Source organism: Oncorhynchus keta, chromosome 15, assembly GCF_023373465.1.
Source record: "Oncorhynchus keta strain PuntledgeMale-10-30-2019 chromosome 15, Oket_V2, whole genome shotgun sequence".
In the NCBI taxonomy this organism is placed as follows: domain Eukaryota; kingdom Metazoa; phylum Chordata; class Actinopteri; order Salmoniformes; family Salmonidae; genus Oncorhynchus; species Oncorhynchus keta.
The window spans coordinates 33,945,564-33,963,443 of record NC_068435.1 but is presented as its reverse complement, the minus strand read 5'-3'; the positions used below and the strand labels follow the sequence as shown (position 1 = coordinate 33,963,443).

Genomic DNA, 17,880 nt, shown 5'->3' with positions numbered 1-17,880 from the left:
CCTCCACTGGTGTGCAGCAGTTAGATAATGTTTCAATTAAAGTTAGCTATGAGAAACCCAGGCATGATATTCATTTGAAGCACCCCCATATGATGGTTGATATGATCTTTCTCTTATTGTTATTTAGATTGAAAGAAGCTGAAGTGGGTTGTGGTGTTCTGGTCGAGTGTGACAACACCATAAAAGACACACATTTTGAACATTTGAAGGTTTATAAAATCTGCCGTCTGGTGAAGATCAGCCCGCACAGAGCTTTTTCTATGGGCTGTGTTGCCTCAGGGACAGTGATGCAAACTAGTCACCGTATGGTGAAATTTGCCGTTTTGATTCCAAAATAGGTGACCTACATGAATGGTGTAGATCCAATGACGATTTATTATGTCGGTTTGATCGCGGGGGAGGCACTAGTAATGTCTGCACTTTTCAGTTTGGTTATTTGTTTTAATAAGTGTATTAGTCTATAAATAAATCTCTTTGCCAAAATTCGTCATCTCTCCCATGTCTTATTCGACTAGTAGTTGCTTGCCTACATTTGACCCCTTCCTCTATGTTTAATATAACACACATACATTTTGACCAGGCATATGCATCCTAGGGTTAAGATGTTTTTTTCCCAAATGCAATATTTAAATGTGTGTGGTCACAGGCATTCTATTATAAAAGCTGTCATGGCTAACTGCAATATTAGTGTATTGTTTTTTTCCAAGACTTGAGTGTCATTTGCAGTAAAGTCTAGGCAACAAATGACATTGGATTGCTTTCCTTACAGTTTTTAGTTGGGTTAGGTTCACATTAACCATTTTATATTTTACACACAGAGACTGATCATGAAGATCATATTCTTTGTTGTTTTATTAGTTCAAACCTGCATTTCCCCCTTGCGGGGATTTGTTTTGCATGTTTCAGTGTCAAAAAGAAAAAGTATCACCTTTTTGGGCCCTCACTGTCACGCCTTGGTCATTGTATTTTGTGTTTTCGTTATATATTTGTTCAGGCCAGGGTGTGACATGGGTTTTTTGTAGGCATTGGGATTGTGGTTGATTAGGGGTGTGTCTAGTATAGGCTTGGCTGACTGAGGCGGTTCTCAATCAGAGTCAGGTGATTCTCGTTGTCTCTGATTGGGAACCGTATTTAGGTAGCCGGGGTTTCACTGTGTATTTCGTGGGTGATTGTTCCTGTCTCTGTGTAGTTTCACCAGACAGGCTGTATTAGGTTTTCACGTTCCGTTTGTTGTTTTTGAATTTATTAAGTTATTTCATGTATCGCTATTCTTTATTAAAGACATGAGTAACCACCACGCTGCATTTCGGTCCAACTCTCTTTCGACAAACGAAGAACGCCGTTACACTCACCAGTTTGCATCCTTGCAGGGAACAGCCCCAAGCCAGGGGAGGCCCAAACCAGATCTCAATTCCTCAGAAAATGCTCAGAAAAAGCTCTGATGTGGGAGGAAGATCTGAGAACTCTGGAAATGATTCCATCGTGTAGGCCAGTGGCTATTTTAGCATGTATATTTTGGTGGGGCAAACTCTTTATGCACTATAACGGTGACAAACGGTGCCCACAAACTGTTAGGGCCTATAGAAAACTGTCCCAACAGAATAATACTTTTTAGAAATTCAGCACCGTGGAGTGAATCCTTACCACTACTACACCTGGCTATCAGCAAAGCCTTGTCTGGCAGCGAAATAGTTAATTCAGCCTCATTTACTGCCTTTAAAAAAAACATAGCTGATATGGCTGACTTGCTTTAACAAATGTGGTTTCTACTGACAATTGAGATGTACAATCTCGAAAAGGCAATCTGTAATTTCGATTAAGACTTTAATGAGCGAGCTAGGATGGACATAGTCAATACAACTATTTGTTCAGCACTTTTGAAACGTACAACGACATAGTTCAGAACATGGGCCGTTCTTACAGTATTCTCCCTGTACACCAAGTTAGATTCGTAGGATAAATAAAGGGGGCATATAAGCAGACAATGTAAGCTCTTACAATATTCGATGATTACATTTCTCTAAAACAGACTATGAATCAAATCAAATTGTATTGGTCACATACAGTTGAAGTCGGAAGTTTACATACACCTTAGCCAAATACATTTAAACTCAGTTTCACAATTCCTGACATTTAATCCTAGTAAATATTCCATGTCTTAGGTCAGTTAAGATCACCACTTTATATTAAGAATGTGAAATGTCAGAATGATAGTAGAGAGAATGATTTATTTCAGCTTTTATTTCTTTCATCACAATCCCTGTGGGTCAGAAGTTTACATACACCCAATTAGTATTTGGTAGCATTGCCTTTAAAATGTTTAACTTGGGTCAAACGTTTCGGGTAGCCTTCCACAAGTTTCCCACAATAAGTTGGGTGAATTTAGGCCCATTCCTCCTGACAAAGCTGGTGTAATTGAATCAGGTTTGTAGGCCTCCTTGCTCTCACACACTTTTTCAGTTCTGCCCACAATTTTTTTTATAGGACTGAGGTCAGGGCTTTGTGATGGCCACTCCAATACCTTGACTTTGTTGTCCTTAAGCCATTTTGTCAAACTCTGGAAGTATGCTTGGGGTCATTGTCCATTTGGAAGACCCATTTGCGACCAAGCTTTAACTTCCTGACTGATGTCTTGAGATTTTGCTTCAATATATCCACATGATTTTCCAGCCTCATGATGCCATCTATTTTGTGAAGTGCACCAGTACACCCTGCAGCAAAGCACCCCCACAACATGATGCTGCCACCCCCTTGCTTCACGGTTGGGATGGTGTTCTTCGGCTTGCAGGCCTTTTTCCTCCAAACATAATGATTGTCATTATGGCCAAACAGTTCTATTTTTGTTTCATCAGACCAGAGGACATTTCTCCAAAAAGTACTATCTTTGTCCCCATGTGCAGTTGCAAACCGTAGTCTGGCTTTTTTATGGCGGTTTTGGAGCAGTGGCTTCTTCCTTGCTGAGCAGCCTTTCAGGTTATGTTGATATAGGACTTGTTTTACTGTGTATATAGATACTTTTGTACCTGTTTCCTCCAGCATCTTCACAAGGTCATTTGCTGTTGTTATGGGATTGATTTGCACTTTTCGCACCAAAGTACGTTCATCTCTAGGAGAAAAAAATCCCACATCTCCTTCCTTAGCGGTATGACGGCTGCGTGGTCTCATGGTTTTTATACCTGCGTACTACCGGCCATTATTTAGAAATTGCTCCCAAGGGTGAACCAGACTTGTGGACGTCTACAATTGTTTTTCTGAGGTCTTGGATTATTTCTTTAGATTTTCCCATGATGTCAAGCAAAGAGGCACTGAGTTTGAGGTAGGCCTTGAAATACATCCACAGGTACACCTCCAATTGACTCAAATGATGCCAGTGAATTATAAATGAAATAATCTGTCTGTAAACAATTGTTGGAAATATTACTTGTGTTATACCCAAAGTAGATGTCCTAACTGACTTGCCAAAACTATAGTTTGTTAAACAAGAAATGTGTGCAGTGGTTGAAAAACAAGTTTTAAGGACTCCAATCTAAGTGTATGTAAACTTCCGACTTCACACATGGTTAGCGATGTTAATGCGAGTGTAGAGAAATGCTTGTACTTCTCATTCTGACAGTGCAGCAGTATCTAACATGTAATCTAACAATTCCACAACATCTGCCTAATACACACAAATCTAAAGGGATGGAAAAAATAATATGTACATATACATTTATGGATGAACGATGACCGAGCGGCATAGGCAAGATTCAATAGATGGTATAGAATACAGTATATACATATGAGATGAGTAATGAAATATATGTAAACATTATTAAAGTGGCATTATTTAAAGTGACTAGTGATTAATTTATTAAAGTGGCCAATGATTTGAGTATGTATGTAGGCAGCAGCCTCTCTGTGTTAGTAATTGCTGTTTAACAGTCTTATGCTCTTGAGATAGAAGCTGTTTTTCACTCTGACCTCGCCTTCTGGATGGTTCTGGGGTGAACAGGAAGTGGCTCGGATGGTTGTTGTCCTTGATAATCTTTTTGGCCTTCCTGTGACATCGGGGGCTGTAGGTGTCCTGGACGGCAGGTAGTTTGCCCCCGGTGATGCGTTGTGCAGACCGCACCACCCTCTGGAGAGCCTTGCAGTTGAGGGCTGTGCAGTTGCCGTACCTGTTCTCACTTGAACAGGAAGGTGGCAAGGCAGTCCTTCTTGGGCAAATTTCGTCATCAAACTTTTTCATCAAAGTCTGGCTTTTTTTTCATTGAACCTTTATTTAACTAGGCAAGTCAGTTAAGAACAAATTCTTATTTACAATGACGGCCTACCCCGGCCAAACCAGGACGACACTTGGCCAATTGTGAGCCGCCCTATGGGACTCCCAATGACGGCTGGATGTGATACAGCCTGGATTCGAACCAGGATTCGAACCAGGTACTGCAGTGAAGCTTCTTGTCTGAGATTTCCGAGTTTCCAGTTGTTTTGAATGCGGCAGAAGTCATGCTGGATTGACAGCAAGGCCAATGTTGAATGTTTATCCTTTTAAGCTTAGAAAAGAGACCCTTAAACCCAGACTTGGACAACACACCCACTGCATTGAATAGCAGGCTAGTGATTGCTTTGCAATGCTTGCAGTTAGCCACTGATTCCTTTCAAACCACACATTGTTGAATGAGTGATTTCCAACCTATTGTGTAGTGTTTATGGCCGATGAGCACCGATACGTTTTATCGATAATTTCTCTTCATATCACAAGGATTGAAAAATATTTGCCAGTAGATTGTCGACATGATTCATGATGATGACTGCTAGCTTGCTAGCTAAGATTTTGAACGTATGAAGTTGACATGATCAATCAAAGCTACGGTAGATTTAACGTGATTTGACGTAATTTTATATGTGGCCAATGACCTTCACCTTTCTTGGATGGGCACTTCCTATGTAACTCTATGGCAGCACCCAACGGGCTTGAATTTTTGAGCTCTCACCGTATATTTTATGGTGACGTTGTGTCCCCATGACTGACAGAACACTGAGCCAATCACAGTACAACTATAGAATATTACCAACTCCTACGGTCTGTATTTTCCTCTGGCTGCCCCACCACAGAAACCACTGAACTAGCCTGAAACACCTGCATTTTGGAGCTGCCTTACTCAATAAAGCAAAAAATAGATGTATATTTTTTTTTACATGGTTTGCAAATTTATAAGTAACATGTACTAATGCCAAAATAACATGCCAAACAGGCAACCTGCCCTGAATGACAGGTCACCACTGGTGTCAGCAGGGCAACACAGTGGACTACCACAGGCACCACTATGCAATAGATAAATGGTGGAAATGGTTTGCTTACCTCATCGCATACTGTGTGTTGTAGCTTATTGTCAACTACTGGGTTGTTGTCATGCCATATACAATATGGACGAGATGGCTGCAGGATACTGTATGGGATATGGCTAGCATGGCTGTTGAATTCAAGTTATTCCTGTAATAACCCTATAATATTTCTATAGTGGGTTTCTCCTAGGACTTCCCGAGGGAGTGAAGGACCTTCCTCCCAGGGTGGCTCTTCCTCTGGAGGTCAACCTGGTCTACATGCAGGGCATCAGCTTCAGTAAGGGCTGTTCCATCGGCCAGGACTCATCACAATGGGGTGGTACGGAAACATCTGATGGCGTACGCACGTCGGCACTACCCGAAGGATTGGCACCTCAGACCCAGTCTGGCAAGTCAGCCGGGAAGCACAGGGCCTGGGTTGGAGATCTGGGCGTTCGCCTGGCTCATGCCAAAGAGCCATTAACACTCAAGGCTTCTGAGGACACAGTCTCTGGAGGAATCCGTGCGATACTGGTGGCCCAAAGACTCTTAAAACCAAATGACGATAGAGGTATTTGACCCCTTGACCCCAACAATATGAAACGCACACATGTTGAAATGAGCCAGATCATATTTACATGGATAATGTACATAAAGTTCAAATGTTCTTATTCCAAATCACCTAGTACGGTATTTCACTGGTAGCACTACCAACCATGTCTATGACATCTATGAATAGTCTCCTTGTTTGTAGTATTGTGATTGCTTCAAATATTGAGTTCCTTGACACTATGCTGTTTGCCAGTTGTGCACTGCTTGCCAGTTGCTAGCTATTATCTTAAATATTACTTTATGTATCTCTGGCGTAATAAACATACGAGGACAAAGTAGGGACGTTTGTCATTTTATCAACATCTCATTCACAACATAAGAAAACACCCATAAACTCACACAGGATGACCATTTTTTTTTTTTTTTTTTTTTTTTGGGGGTCAAGATAACATCAGGCTACCTCAAACCAAAGCCTTATCAACTAAATGTATTGATAAAGTTGCTCATAAAGGATACTGGGTGGCCTATTCCTGGTAAAGGGAGTGCTGCCCTCTAGTGGAGAGCATGGTCTCTCGAATCTGCTGCAGCAAACTTTCAGGTTGTGAGCTCAGAGTTGAATGATCAAGTCTCTTGAAGTCTTCATTGCAGAGCATGCATTCTAGAATGTGAGCCACCCTCTGTAGGTCAAAGGCAGCATGGTGAAGCCCCAATGTGGCCAGGGTCTCTGAAAGATGACGTGGGTAATTTGAGGAGTTGTTTTCGGAGCAAGAACTCAAGAAGGACATGCGGTTGTCAGCGATAATCTTCAGGAAAGTGGCAAACTCCCCATAATCAATCCCAGAGCAAGACTTCATGATGACCTGTAAAACAAAATACCAACTCAGATTACACAGCTTTTTAAAATACATCTGCTTTGTCAGACAGTGCATTGGAAAGTATTCAGACCCCTTGACTTTGGCACATTTTGTTATGTTACAGCCTTATTCTAAAGTGGATCAAATAAAATCCTCAGCAATCTACACACAATACCCCATAATGACAGTGAAAACAGGATTTTCTTCATGTTTTAAAATGTATTAAAAATAAAACCGATACCTTATTTACATTAGTATTCAGACCCTTTGCTATGAGACTCGAAATTGAGATCAGGAGCATTCTGTATCCATTGCTCATTCTTGAGATGCTTCTACAACTTGATTGGAGTCCACCTGTGGTAAACTCAATTGATTGGACATGATTTGGAAAGGCACACACCTGTCTATATAAAAAGGTCCCACAGTTGACAGTGCATGTCAGAGCAAAAACCAAGCCATGAGGTCGAAAGGAATTGTCCGTAGAGCTCAGAGACAGGATTGTGTCAAGGCACAGGTCTGAGGAAGGGTAACAAAAAATGTCTACAGCATTGAACACAGTAGCATTCATCATTCTTAAATAGAAGAAGTTTGGAACCACCAATACTCTTTCTAAAGCTGGCCTCCCGGCCAAATTGAGCAATCAGGTGAGAAAGGCCTTGGTGAGGGAGGTGACTAAGAACCCGATGGTCACTCTGACAGAGCTCTAGAGTTCCTCTGGAGATGGGAGAAACTTCCAGAAGGACAATCATCTCTGCAGCACTCCACCAATCAGGCATTTATGGTAGTGGCCAGACAGAAGTCACTCCTCAGTAAAAGGCACATAACAGCCCGCTTGGAGTTTGCCAAAAGGCACCTAAAGACTCTAGACCATGAGAAACAAGATTATCTGGTCTGATGAAACCATGAATGAACTCTTTGGCCAGAATGCCAAGCGTCACATCTGGAGGAAACCTGAGTACAAAGTAAACGGTCTGAATATTTATGTAATGTGATATTTTAGTACATTTGTCTAAACCTGTTTTTGCTTTGTCATTATGGGGTATTGTGTGTAGATTCATGAGGGGGGGATAAACTCATTTTACAAGGCTGTAACGTAATAAAATGTGGAAAAAATGTGGAAAAAGTCAAGGGGTCTGAATACTTTCCGAAGGCACTGTATGTCTATCTCCAGGTGTCTTATATACCTGGCAGTGTTGATGCCATGAATCCATAGTGTTCCTCCATTCCTCTATTTCCCTCTGGACAGCAGACAGCTCATTCTGAAGGAACTGCCACATAATGTCCACATTGCAGCCATTCAGCCAGTTATGGTTGATGGAGATGGTGTCTTCCTGCAGGATAATGAGACAGAAGTCAGGTTACTTAGTTCAAAATTAGCCATATGAACCATACAGGTGCTTAACTGATAATGATTTGTAAAAAAAAACTCTTGATCAAGTGTACCACTTAATATGTCCCACATCCAAACTGCAGTACTTACCAAATTATAAACCTGATGGTGCCAACCACTGGGCACAAATATGATCTCCCCTGCTTCCTGAATGATCTCTAGTGGTTGACAGGCCTCATCACAGTGTGGGAATTGCACCTTGTCTCGAATCTCAGGGGCAGTGACGTCATAAGCAAGGTTGCCATGGCTGTCTCGTAGAAACTCTTCTTGGCCTGGGGGATACAGTAGCCATTTCTTCCTGCCACAGATGTTTGCTGACCAGCTGTAGGAGCGGAACACGTCCGCGTGGAATGGCGTCCTATAGCAAAAAGAGGAAAAAGCAATCACATGTTGTTAGAGGAGACAGAGATTTAAGAGAATATATATTATAGACTCTATAATGAAATGTTTTGTTATACCATGAGCCTTTGGGTCCCATGTAGACAAACCGGTAGTCATCCACCTCCAAAGTATCCCAATACTCATTAAGCCAGTCAGAGGAAAAGAAGACTGGGGTAGTGTAAACATTGTGTTCAGGAAAATCCCTGTGAAAGACAGAGGACGGAACCATTGAGCCATGTTTAGCTTATTCTTGATACAGCTACTTTCAGTATATACATTATTTACATACTGTAAAAAATGTTCCAATCATTTTTTATTTAATTCATTTCACCTTTATTTAACCAGGTAGGCTAGTTGAGAACAAGTTCTCATTTACAACTGCAACCTGGCCAAGATAAAGCAAAGCAGTGCGACACAAACAACAGAGTTACACATGGAATAAACAAACATACAGTCAATAACACAATAGAAAAAAAGTCTATATACAGTCTATATACAGTGTGCTCTTACTTCAGATGGCAACATACAGGTGAATTCAATACCTTGACATGTGCCAATCTTTCAGATAGAGACATCCTTTTGGTGATGAGTGTCCATTCTGTATGTACTCTCTCCAGTAGTGAATAAATTCCTTGAAAGGAATAATTTGTTTGGGGTTTGCATTGTATTCTTTCGCATTGCAGTTTGCAACTGGAACCGGAGTCTCATCTGCAAGAGGAAAAAAAGATAAATACTTTGAAATCACAATTTACAAAATAGGTTATTGGTTCATCATAACTGCAACACATGTTTTATTACCAAATATATACATCAGATAATTACACAAAGCACGAGAAATGATTGTCAAATCACAGATCAGAACAACCCATCCATAGGCTAATCAAACTCATTCATTTGACGTCAAAGTTACTGGACATTGTAATAGATATGTAGCGAACAACATTTATTCACCAAATTGCTGCAGCAGTTTCTGGAAGTTTGGCTTCCCCTCTTCAGTGACCCACTGTTTCCTACATTTCCAGTCTTCAGTAAATTTCCTCGAGAACATGCATGGGTGGTTAGGAAGTAAGTACTTTTTAAAGAATTTGGAATAGCTCAAATCCGTCTCTATGTAATCCACAAAGTGCGAAGACCAAAATTGTTCATAGGATTGCCTTGATATTTTAACGAGGCTGCAGCAGTTATGATAAGACTCCCTGTCCATGATACTGGATGATGTAAACAAGTCCTGGGTGTAACGTTAACTAGCTAACTAATTAGCAAGCAATCGAAACAAGCGACGTACCTAAACTATAGTGACATGATATGTCATATTAATTGCTTTTCCACCATTATTATTGGATTTACATTGCAAAGATAAATCAAAAATGTGGAGAAAATGGTTCGTTCATTCGAGCCTAAAAATAGCTTCCTATGGCTATGCTATTTTGCATTTTAGGGGACCACATTTATAGATGCACACGCCCAATATTTGCTTTAATTTTTCGTTTGTTTTTAACATGATTGTTTCCGTAATGTTTGCTAATTCAACGTTGAATGTCTTTAGTAAATATACACTTTGAAATTAGACATTAATAATGCACATTCTACACATTTCAAATAGCAGGATCATTGTTTCTAGACGGACTGTAAACATGTCTGTACTGAGGAAGTGACGTCTTTTAACGTCCAAACAAATCACTCGCTTGGGAACCAATCTGCGAAAAAAAATAATCTTACATTTGTTTTTATGTTTACAATTATTAAAGTGGCACCTTCTTATATATATTAACAGTTTCATGCAGAGCAGCTGTACTCAAATAATGCACAATCGATAATATTATCGTCTTACGCAACATTACAAAACTGTAGCTTCTGATTTCCTGGAATAGTCATAACCCTGCAGGAGCTCAGGTGCCAGGTTTGTTTAAAAAGTCAACAAAATCATCAAACAATGTTGAATGATCGCTAGTTACCTATTTTGTTTGTTTGAACACGAATGCAATTTACTCCAAATACACATTTTCTTATCTTTTATTTGAGAGGAACGCCTATGAAAAGGTCTGCTAGTGAGCTAGCTTCCTGACATGTTATGATTTTGCATGTTTTGCTAGTCAGCTAACGTTAGCAAGCTTAGCATAGACATAGTGGTACTCTAATAAGGTAGCTAGTACACAGTAACATATGTATCTAGCTAGCTGTACTGTCCATATAGTAGGTCTAAATAGCTAGTCCAAAATACCTTGATTACCATGACAGCTAGCTACTTACATAACATAGCTTTACTGCCGGGTTGATTGAAATTCCTAGCTAGCAGTTCCAACGTTTTAGTCTCTCATCTTTTATCTCGATTAACATATTGACCTTGATTCAAATATTATTTACAATACAACATTTTAACATGTTCACCCATCTCTTCCTAGGTGAGCATCTGAAGCCAAGCCAAAATGACATGCCCAACCCGAGACATCCCCATCCACAGCTGGCCAGGCTCCTACTACATCAACAGTGAGAAGCGCTGGGATGCCGGCACCCTGTCCCTGACCCGCACCATGCTGCGCTTCACCTCAGACCAGAGCAAAGAGAACCTGGTTGGCTTCCGCCTCTCAAGGATCATGGAGATCAAGATGGAGTCGTCCAGCTTCATCTTCAGCACTCTGACCGTGTTGGAGCATGGGAATATCAAGCACTGGTTCGGCTCGCTGAGGCCCAACCGGGTGGTGGTCTACAATGTCCTGGAGCATTTCTGGAGGGAGAGGTTGTTGTCCCCATCTGCAGAGTTTCAGGGGGCTGAGGCACAGCCGACCAAGGGGAGGGAGCTGATTAACCTGGTTGCGGGGGCTCAGAGACGGCTAGAGGACACAGGGAATGTCCTCCACCACCAGGGAGAGCAGTTTGATAACGTCATGCATGGCCTAGGCAAGATCGACTCAGATCTGGGCGTGGCAGACAGGTAAGGTGGATATTGAATTCTACCTCTGGGCCCTGTCAGTCCTTTGTTTTATTGTTTTGAAATATTGTAGCTAATCATGGAGATTTTCCGAAGTTTTGATGCCTTTCTATCCACATGATGATTAAATATACACTAATATATAGTAGTGGTTAATTATTTGAGATTGGATAGCTATTATCCAGAACATGTTTACCCTTCTTAATTTGTATGAACCGTCACTGAATTGGATGCATTCCTCTAACTTCTGTCACTATTATCTCTGCAGGCTACTGTCTGAACTAGAGTCTCCCCCTTGGTGGCCTTTTGGCAAACTACCCTGGAAGAGTCAGCAGGATGTCAAGGCTGAGCATGCTGCCAGAGAGGCTGCTTGTAAGTTAACAGGAACAGGCAAGCACAGAGTGATCACCAGCATACCAGCCATCGTCTCCAGAGGTGGAGACTCAGACCTGAAGCCTGGTTGCTTGATGGTGATGGTCTCCTCATTAGAAGTCCGAGACACAAACTATGTGCTGCTCCACCGCTTTCAGAGGGATGAGGTGGATGACATCCGGGTGCACAATCCGTATGAGATCAGTGTGAGGCAGAGGTTCATAGGGAAGCCAGACATATGCTTCCGACTCCTGTCGGCTAAGATGCCAGAGGCCATGTCAGTGCTAGAGATACAGTATAAGAAGAAGGTGGAGTACACAAGTGAGTACTCTGCCTTCCTGACGACCCCAGCTACGACCCCATGTGACCAGGATCAAGGTTCAATATGGAATGCAGGTAAGAAGTTTAGATTATCCTCTGTGGTCCCAGTCGGGGGTTCTTCTTTGTTTATTTTGCTCTGTACAATGGTTTGGCCACCAAGTGGCAGTAAAGATCTGTGGGTTTTAGCATGGCATATTGTTCAATACACATCTTTGAAATTACTTTAGGCTCTCTTGAGGCTGAAATCTCATTATACACTCTAGCTTATTGATTTATTACATAGCTTTTTGATTTGTTTCACGATTCTGATGCATGCTGTGTTTTGTTGTTACGAGCTTTCCCCATTACATTATCATAGGGTTACTGTTACGCTCATAAGAAGCTAATGTGTTTGTTTGAGGGGCCTATATAATATAATAATATATGCCATTTAGCAGACGCTTTTATCCAAAGCGACTTACAGTCATGTGTGCATACATTCTACGTATGGGTGGTCCCGGGGAACGAACCCACTACCCTGGCTTTACAAGCGCCATGCTCTACCAACTGAGCTACAGAAGGACCATATATCCATCCAGAAGGACCATATATCACTATATCTCTGCCCCCTCCCATGACAGCAGGCCTGCTGCAGTACCAGGAGACAGAGGTCCCCATGACAGTCCCAGCAGGAGAGCTGTCCCAGGTGCAGGTGCATGTCCTTAAGCCAGAGGTCACTCAGGCTGAGGCTCAGGAAATCCGACAGGTGAGATACAATATCGGAATCTGGCTTCTAATGCCTCTTCCTGTTTCCTCAAGCATTTTATCCTATGTATCACATGCTTTATAACAGTCTGAAGTTATACTGCCCTAACATTTTCTCTATTTTGCGTTCAGATAATGTTTATACCTGTCTTTATATCTGTTTTGAATTCAGAAGAAATGCATGATTGAATTTCCATGTTATGATGCCTTAAATGTATGCCATTTCAATAGCAGGTTTTAAAGAACAAGTGTAACCTTTCTTATGGTCTATGAAAATCATGGGAAGATAAATGCTGTGTTTCCAGTCCAAACCAGAGATTCATTGTGATGACTTTTATTTTTACATACTATGTATTTTATATATTAGTCGGTAAGACCACAAACCAAACTCCCATTGGGTTACAAGAGAGAGGAGAGAGGGAAAGAGACATGGCCAGTTATTTGGTTAGACTTCTCTGGTCAGACAGTGTATAATGTATTTCCATTCAAAGTCTCATAATGTTGAACAGTGAGCTCCATGCATGGTCGATGGTTGCAAGACATAAACAGTGACGCAAATGCGTTTTCGTTTAACACATTATTATGGGTGGCTCAGAATGGTGTTTTCCATGTTAAACCTTTTCAAAACACAACATTTTGTCTATGTAATTGGTTGGTAATCCGTTACAGGTATGTTGTCATTTTCAGAATCCTCCTAAAACACAGGCTACAGTCTCTCGAGGCTTGGGTGTTTCTTACAGTCCCATAAGCAGTTCTGTAAAGCTGATTGAAGCTGAGGTTGAATGAGGCTTTTGTGGAATTTACGTTCACAACGGCACAGTTAGTTAGATATTACAAGTTAAGTATTGACTACTTCAGAATGGTATCAATACGATTGTATCTCAATATAATTGTATATATAATCATTTTCAAACAAATCGATCGTGTTAGTGACATTTTCTCGCAATTAGTCGGTTTAGAATTCAGGGACATGTGTTTTGTTTCTCTATCAATGGCTTGCTATTTTGTGCCGATAAGTCATAATGGTTCTTTTAAACCACAAAGCCTACCGCTTTCTGAAGTGGTAAAGTGGTACACTTTATGACGCAGCTAATTCATGTAATGATTAGTGAGAGTCCCTCGTTGAGAATCACTTTTAACCTGATTGCCTACCGAAGTGTACAGCAAATAGCCCCTTTGGTCTAAAGATATTTGATACCTGCAGATTATCACGTCGTTTTTTTGTTCAAATCTGTTTTTTTTAAATGTCTTAAACACATTTCCTACAACTCACCTCACCTTTCATCAGTTTAATTATGTTATTAGCCTACTTTTTTATCTATTTTTAACTTGATTTGTATTTTACCTACATGTCTGACTGTGTATGTTGAAGGGAAGAGGATAAAAACGAACCAAAAGTTCAGAAGTGGTGTGATAAAATTTACCTTCAACAGTAGAATTTAGTTAAAGGTCGATTTTACATAATATGGCACCGAATCCCATAAATTACACTGCAGTATATTTTGAAGTATCGATATCAGTCTATCACATTTTCCTCCCAAACTGAAGAAACCTTAGAAAGTGAATGCATGCAGTTGTCGTTAAGGAGTACGTTGAAATACTATTTGTCTGCTCGTTGCTGTCTGAAGCCGTTCCTGTGCACTGTTGCTGTGTCTGCAATTACTGGCCTCTGAAAACTGACATAACGTCAATTGGGTGTGTGTGTGTGAGCATGTGTAGGATAACATAATATTAGTTTAGAAACCACGTGTTGGGGTGTGGAGTGAGTGTCTATTAAGTTTTGCTTGGCACAACAAGGTTGATTTAAGTTGTTCCATTGACCATAACGTACACAGGTGTTGGAGCGTGGAGATGGAGTTGCAGAATTCCCTGAACACACAGAAAGTTGAAATAACAAAATGTCATTGACTTGTCTGTTATCGATGACCTCAGGAGACCAGAGACCTCTGTATAGTCACCATGTGCTTGAGTAATGTATACTAGTCACATGAATATTGGGTCACACAGCGATTGTGTCATGACCTAACGATGGAAGTACAGTCATTACAGATCGTTTTGGTTTTTGTAGGCAGTCCCTTCATTGTTTTTCATTTTACAGCTAACAGCCATTCGGTCTTCGTGGCTCCGACAAGCAGTGGAAGAATAATTATGGCTGAGAAAAAAAAGTGTTATTCCTCCTCTCTGCTCATCTCCCCTGTCTTTTCCACTGACTGACTCACTCACTCCATGTCCTCTCGGGACATAACCCTAGACGAGACACTTTTCCCCACCACTACGAGAATCAAGAGATTTTCTCCCACAGACCTGGGTCAAATATATATGTCAAATATTTGAGCTGAGCTTGATTTACTTTGCCCTGTACAATGGATCAGAGGAAATAGATTCAAAAGGGCCAACCACAAGTTAATCCAAGCGTGTGTGTGTGTGTGTGTGTGTGTGTGTGTGTGTGTGTGTGTGTGTGTGTGTGTGTGTGTGTGTGTGTGTGTGTGTGTGTGTGTGTGTGTGTGTGTGTGTGTGTGTGTGTGTGTGTGTGTGTGTGTGTGTGTGTGTGTGTGCCTATATGGCTCTCTGCCTACTCTCTCAGATGCTGATGCAGCTGAAAAACCTGGCTCTGGAGGCTGAGACTGCGCTGGAGAGGCAAGACGAGGCCCTGGATATTCTGACCAGCTCTACGGACCGGGCCACTATGCACATAGACAAACACACCTGCCGCATGAAGAGGCTGCTGTAGTTCACACACCAGCCAACCGGCTCACCACAGCGCAATCCAGAAATGCGCTGTGAGTTGCTGTTCCCTGACGACAAATGCGTGCTCTAAGAAAATTTTTGTTCTGAACCTCTACACTTGTAGCAAATGTCTGAGTCTCCGGGGTAGTCATACACCCTTACGTCATTGTAATGTGTAAAATATAGAAATCAATGTCCCTCTCAATGTGGTAATTACCAACCAGTCCACTAGATGGCATTTACACCAAGGTAAGGAAGTGTTCACTCCCGTCAGCACTTAGTGGAGATATTGTCCTCGCAGCACTGTGAAGAACCATGAATAGATCCATACCTGGTTGTTGTTGTTGACAGATGATTGAATCCCTGGGTCTGTCACATAAGTATAGAGTGGTTTCTGATGTTGTACTTAAATCAATGTGAGGAACGATTGTCACACTGCTGCTAAATGTGTGTTTTTTCCCCTTGTTTTTCAGTTGCAGGTGTCAGTAAAGCCATTCCCCTCCCTCCCTGCACATGGTTTCCCTCCAGCTCCAAGTGTTGCATGTTGCTGCAGAGTAAGTGATGCATCGAGTGGGATCGCTGAATTATAATCCAGTTTGCAGTGGGTCTGTAACTGTGTCCCTTGAAACTGTGTCCCTTGAAATTCACAGAATACTATTCGGTCACCACCTATTCTATAATGTGCAGTACAATAAAAAGCAGACGGCAACTCACAATCTTGCTAACATTGACACTGGATTTGGGGATATCTGTATAATCGTATTTGTATGAATGACTTGCATACTTCTTTGCTGTACTCTGTTGTACTGTAATTTATTTATTGTTTATTTATCGTTGATAAACTGTGATTTAAACCCAAAATATCTGGTAAGTCATGTTTTTCTTCGTAAGTTTCATGCCTCAAGTTCCCCATGCTATTGTACTGTAGACAGTACAGTAAGTATTTGAGTGGTGCCTAATTATCCAATAAAACACTTTTTACATAGAAGACAGATGACTGGCTTAAACAGTACACTACAACCCGCCCAGGTCATAAAAGGCAATGTAGTTTCCTTTATTAATTAAAGAATAATAATGAATAGAAAACAAAACAGACAACAAACATGTCTCAACACTCAGAGAAATGCAAAGCAAGGCAACACCCAATAATAACAAGGTTCACATGTGACAAATTGACACGGAGAACGTCAAAACACTAGTGAGTGAAAAGGAAGCGGAAGCTATTTACTATTGAAAGTAGTGCTGCATGCGAGTGGGTCCCTGGCCCGTTGAATGAAAGTGAGTGCAGAGTCCCTTTGTAAACAGGCCTGTTATTATAACATCCTGTTGGCAACAGGAGTTGGTTTGGCATCTGCTCACCACTCCTGTGGGGGCTGCGGGCAGGGGCCGCTAGCTTTCACGAGAGAGGGGGACCACCAGGAGCCAAGAGCCCAGATTCATTTGATTTGGCTGCAGGCGATGGATGGGGTGGCAGAGCTCTCAATTATGACTCCGGACGAAGTTGAACTGCTAAACTGTTTTTTTTTTTTTAAAGAAGACTGACGACCTCTCAAATGTCTTGGCCCGGGTCAGTCACTGGGACTTGATTCTACAGTAAAGGTGTAATAGATTTAGAATGAACACTTGTCATAAGCGGTACGTGACAAGGAAAATGTTGCCAGAGAAAAGGAGGGTTATACCAAATACTTATTCAAGTCTGATCAAAGATGGTAAACTGGAATTTATTTCATTGATCATTTGAGCGATAAACCGTTACATTCATTTCTGAGTCCTGGTGTCCCGAATACCAGAAGCACACCACATGGTTATGTGAATTGCTAGCCTCTGAGAAAAAAAAATGTGAGGAAGGGAGAGGGAATACATTCTGCCGCGGTTTTGAAGCAGCCTTGCAATAAAAAGGAAGTGGCGTTGGTCTCGTTTGACCACAGATACATGAGATCCGGCTTTGCCTTTCTAGCGGATGGTAATGGAGAGTGGAGACGCCATGCAGGCCTTGACATCCACGTCTGTTTACTAAATAGTCCCTGTGGTGAGGTTGTTCTTTCCAACAAGGAGCGTGTCTCACTTGATGGCCAATCAATCAAGTTTTTCTGGGAAAGAGCTGCACAAAGGCTGTGGGATTCTGTCAGGGCACACGTGGGTTGTTCCATGCTCTCCAACTGTTAAAATAAGGAGCCATGTGATTGTTATACAAAGTCAGAGTTGTCATTTCCCCTTCGGCTTTGAGGTGGATGTTTTTGCTTTTTGAAAAACGTCTATTTCAATTCAGAAATGCATAAGACATCTCATGACATCATGAGCATTGT

At 41.4% G+C, this 17,880-nt stretch overlaps 2 protein-coding genes across 5 annotated transcripts; one reads left to right on the top strand and one right to left on the bottom strand.

Moving 5' to 3' along the window:
- Positions 1-6,195: 6,195 nt before the first annotated feature.
- On the bottom strand, positions 6,196-9,936 carry LOC118394816 (2-oxoglutarate and iron-dependent oxygenase JMJD4-like). Its single transcript, XM_035788387.2, has 6 exons — positions 9,433-9,936; positions 9,024-9,189; positions 8,559-8,684; positions 8,191-8,458; positions 7,895-8,041; positions 6,196-6,716 (listed from the first exon to the last, which is right to left on the bottom strand). Exons 1-6 carry the CDS (start codon positions 9,683-9,685, stop codon positions 6,381-6,383), a joined length of 1,296 nt encoding a protein of 431 aa, XP_035644280.2. The 5' UTR covers positions 9,686-9,936; the 3' UTR covers positions 6,196-6,380.
- LOC118394817 (synaptosomal-associated protein 47-like) lies at positions 9,454-16,435 on the top strand. 4 transcript variants are annotated; one of them, XM_035788391.2, is made up of 6 exons: positions 9,454-9,546; positions 10,884-11,413; positions 11,679-12,178; positions 12,724-12,848; positions 15,432-15,627; positions 16,048-16,435. In XM_035788391.2, the coding sequence occupies exons 2-5, from the start codon at positions 10,908-10,910 to the stop codon at positions 15,576-15,578; spliced, it is 1,278 nt and encodes a 425-aa protein (XP_035644284.1). In that variant the 5' UTR covers positions 9,454-9,546; positions 10,884-10,907; the 3' UTR covers positions 15,579-15,627; positions 16,048-16,435. The 4 variants fall into 4 exon arrangements, with proteins under 4 accessions (XP_035644284.1, XP_035644286.1, XP_035644283.1 ...); XM_035788393.2 differs by lacking the exon at positions 9,454-9,546 and adding an exon at positions 10,129-10,381 and having other exon boundaries at positions 12,727-12,848; XM_035788390.2 differs by lacking the exon at positions 9,454-9,546 and adding an exon at positions 10,130-10,374.
- Positions 16,436-17,880: the final 1,445 nt, after the last annotated feature.

Coding starts and splice junctions, on each gene's coding strand:
- LOC118394817 (XM_035788391.2), top strand. CDS start 10,908: ATGACATGCCCAACCCGAGACATCCCCATCCACAGCTGGCCAGGCTCC. Junction 11,414..11,678: donor GATCTGGGCGTGGCAGACAG/GTAAGGTGGATA, acceptor TTATCTCTGCAG/GCTACTGTCTGAACTAGAGT. Junction 12,849..15,431: donor AGGCTCAGGAAATCCGACAG/GTGAGATACAAT, acceptor CTACTCTCTCAG/ATGCTGATGCAGCTGAAAAA.
- LOC118394816 (XM_035788387.2), bottom strand. CDS start 9,685: ATGGACAGGGAGTCTTATCATAACTGCTGCAGCCTCGTTAAAATATCA. Junction 8,459..8,558: donor ATGGGACCCAAAGGCTCATG/GTATAACAAAAC, acceptor TTTTTGCTATAG/GACGCCATTCCACGCGGACG. Junction 8,042..8,190: donor ACCATCAGGTTTATAATTTG/GTAAGTACTGCA, acceptor ATTATCCTGCAG/GAAGACACCATCTCCATCAA.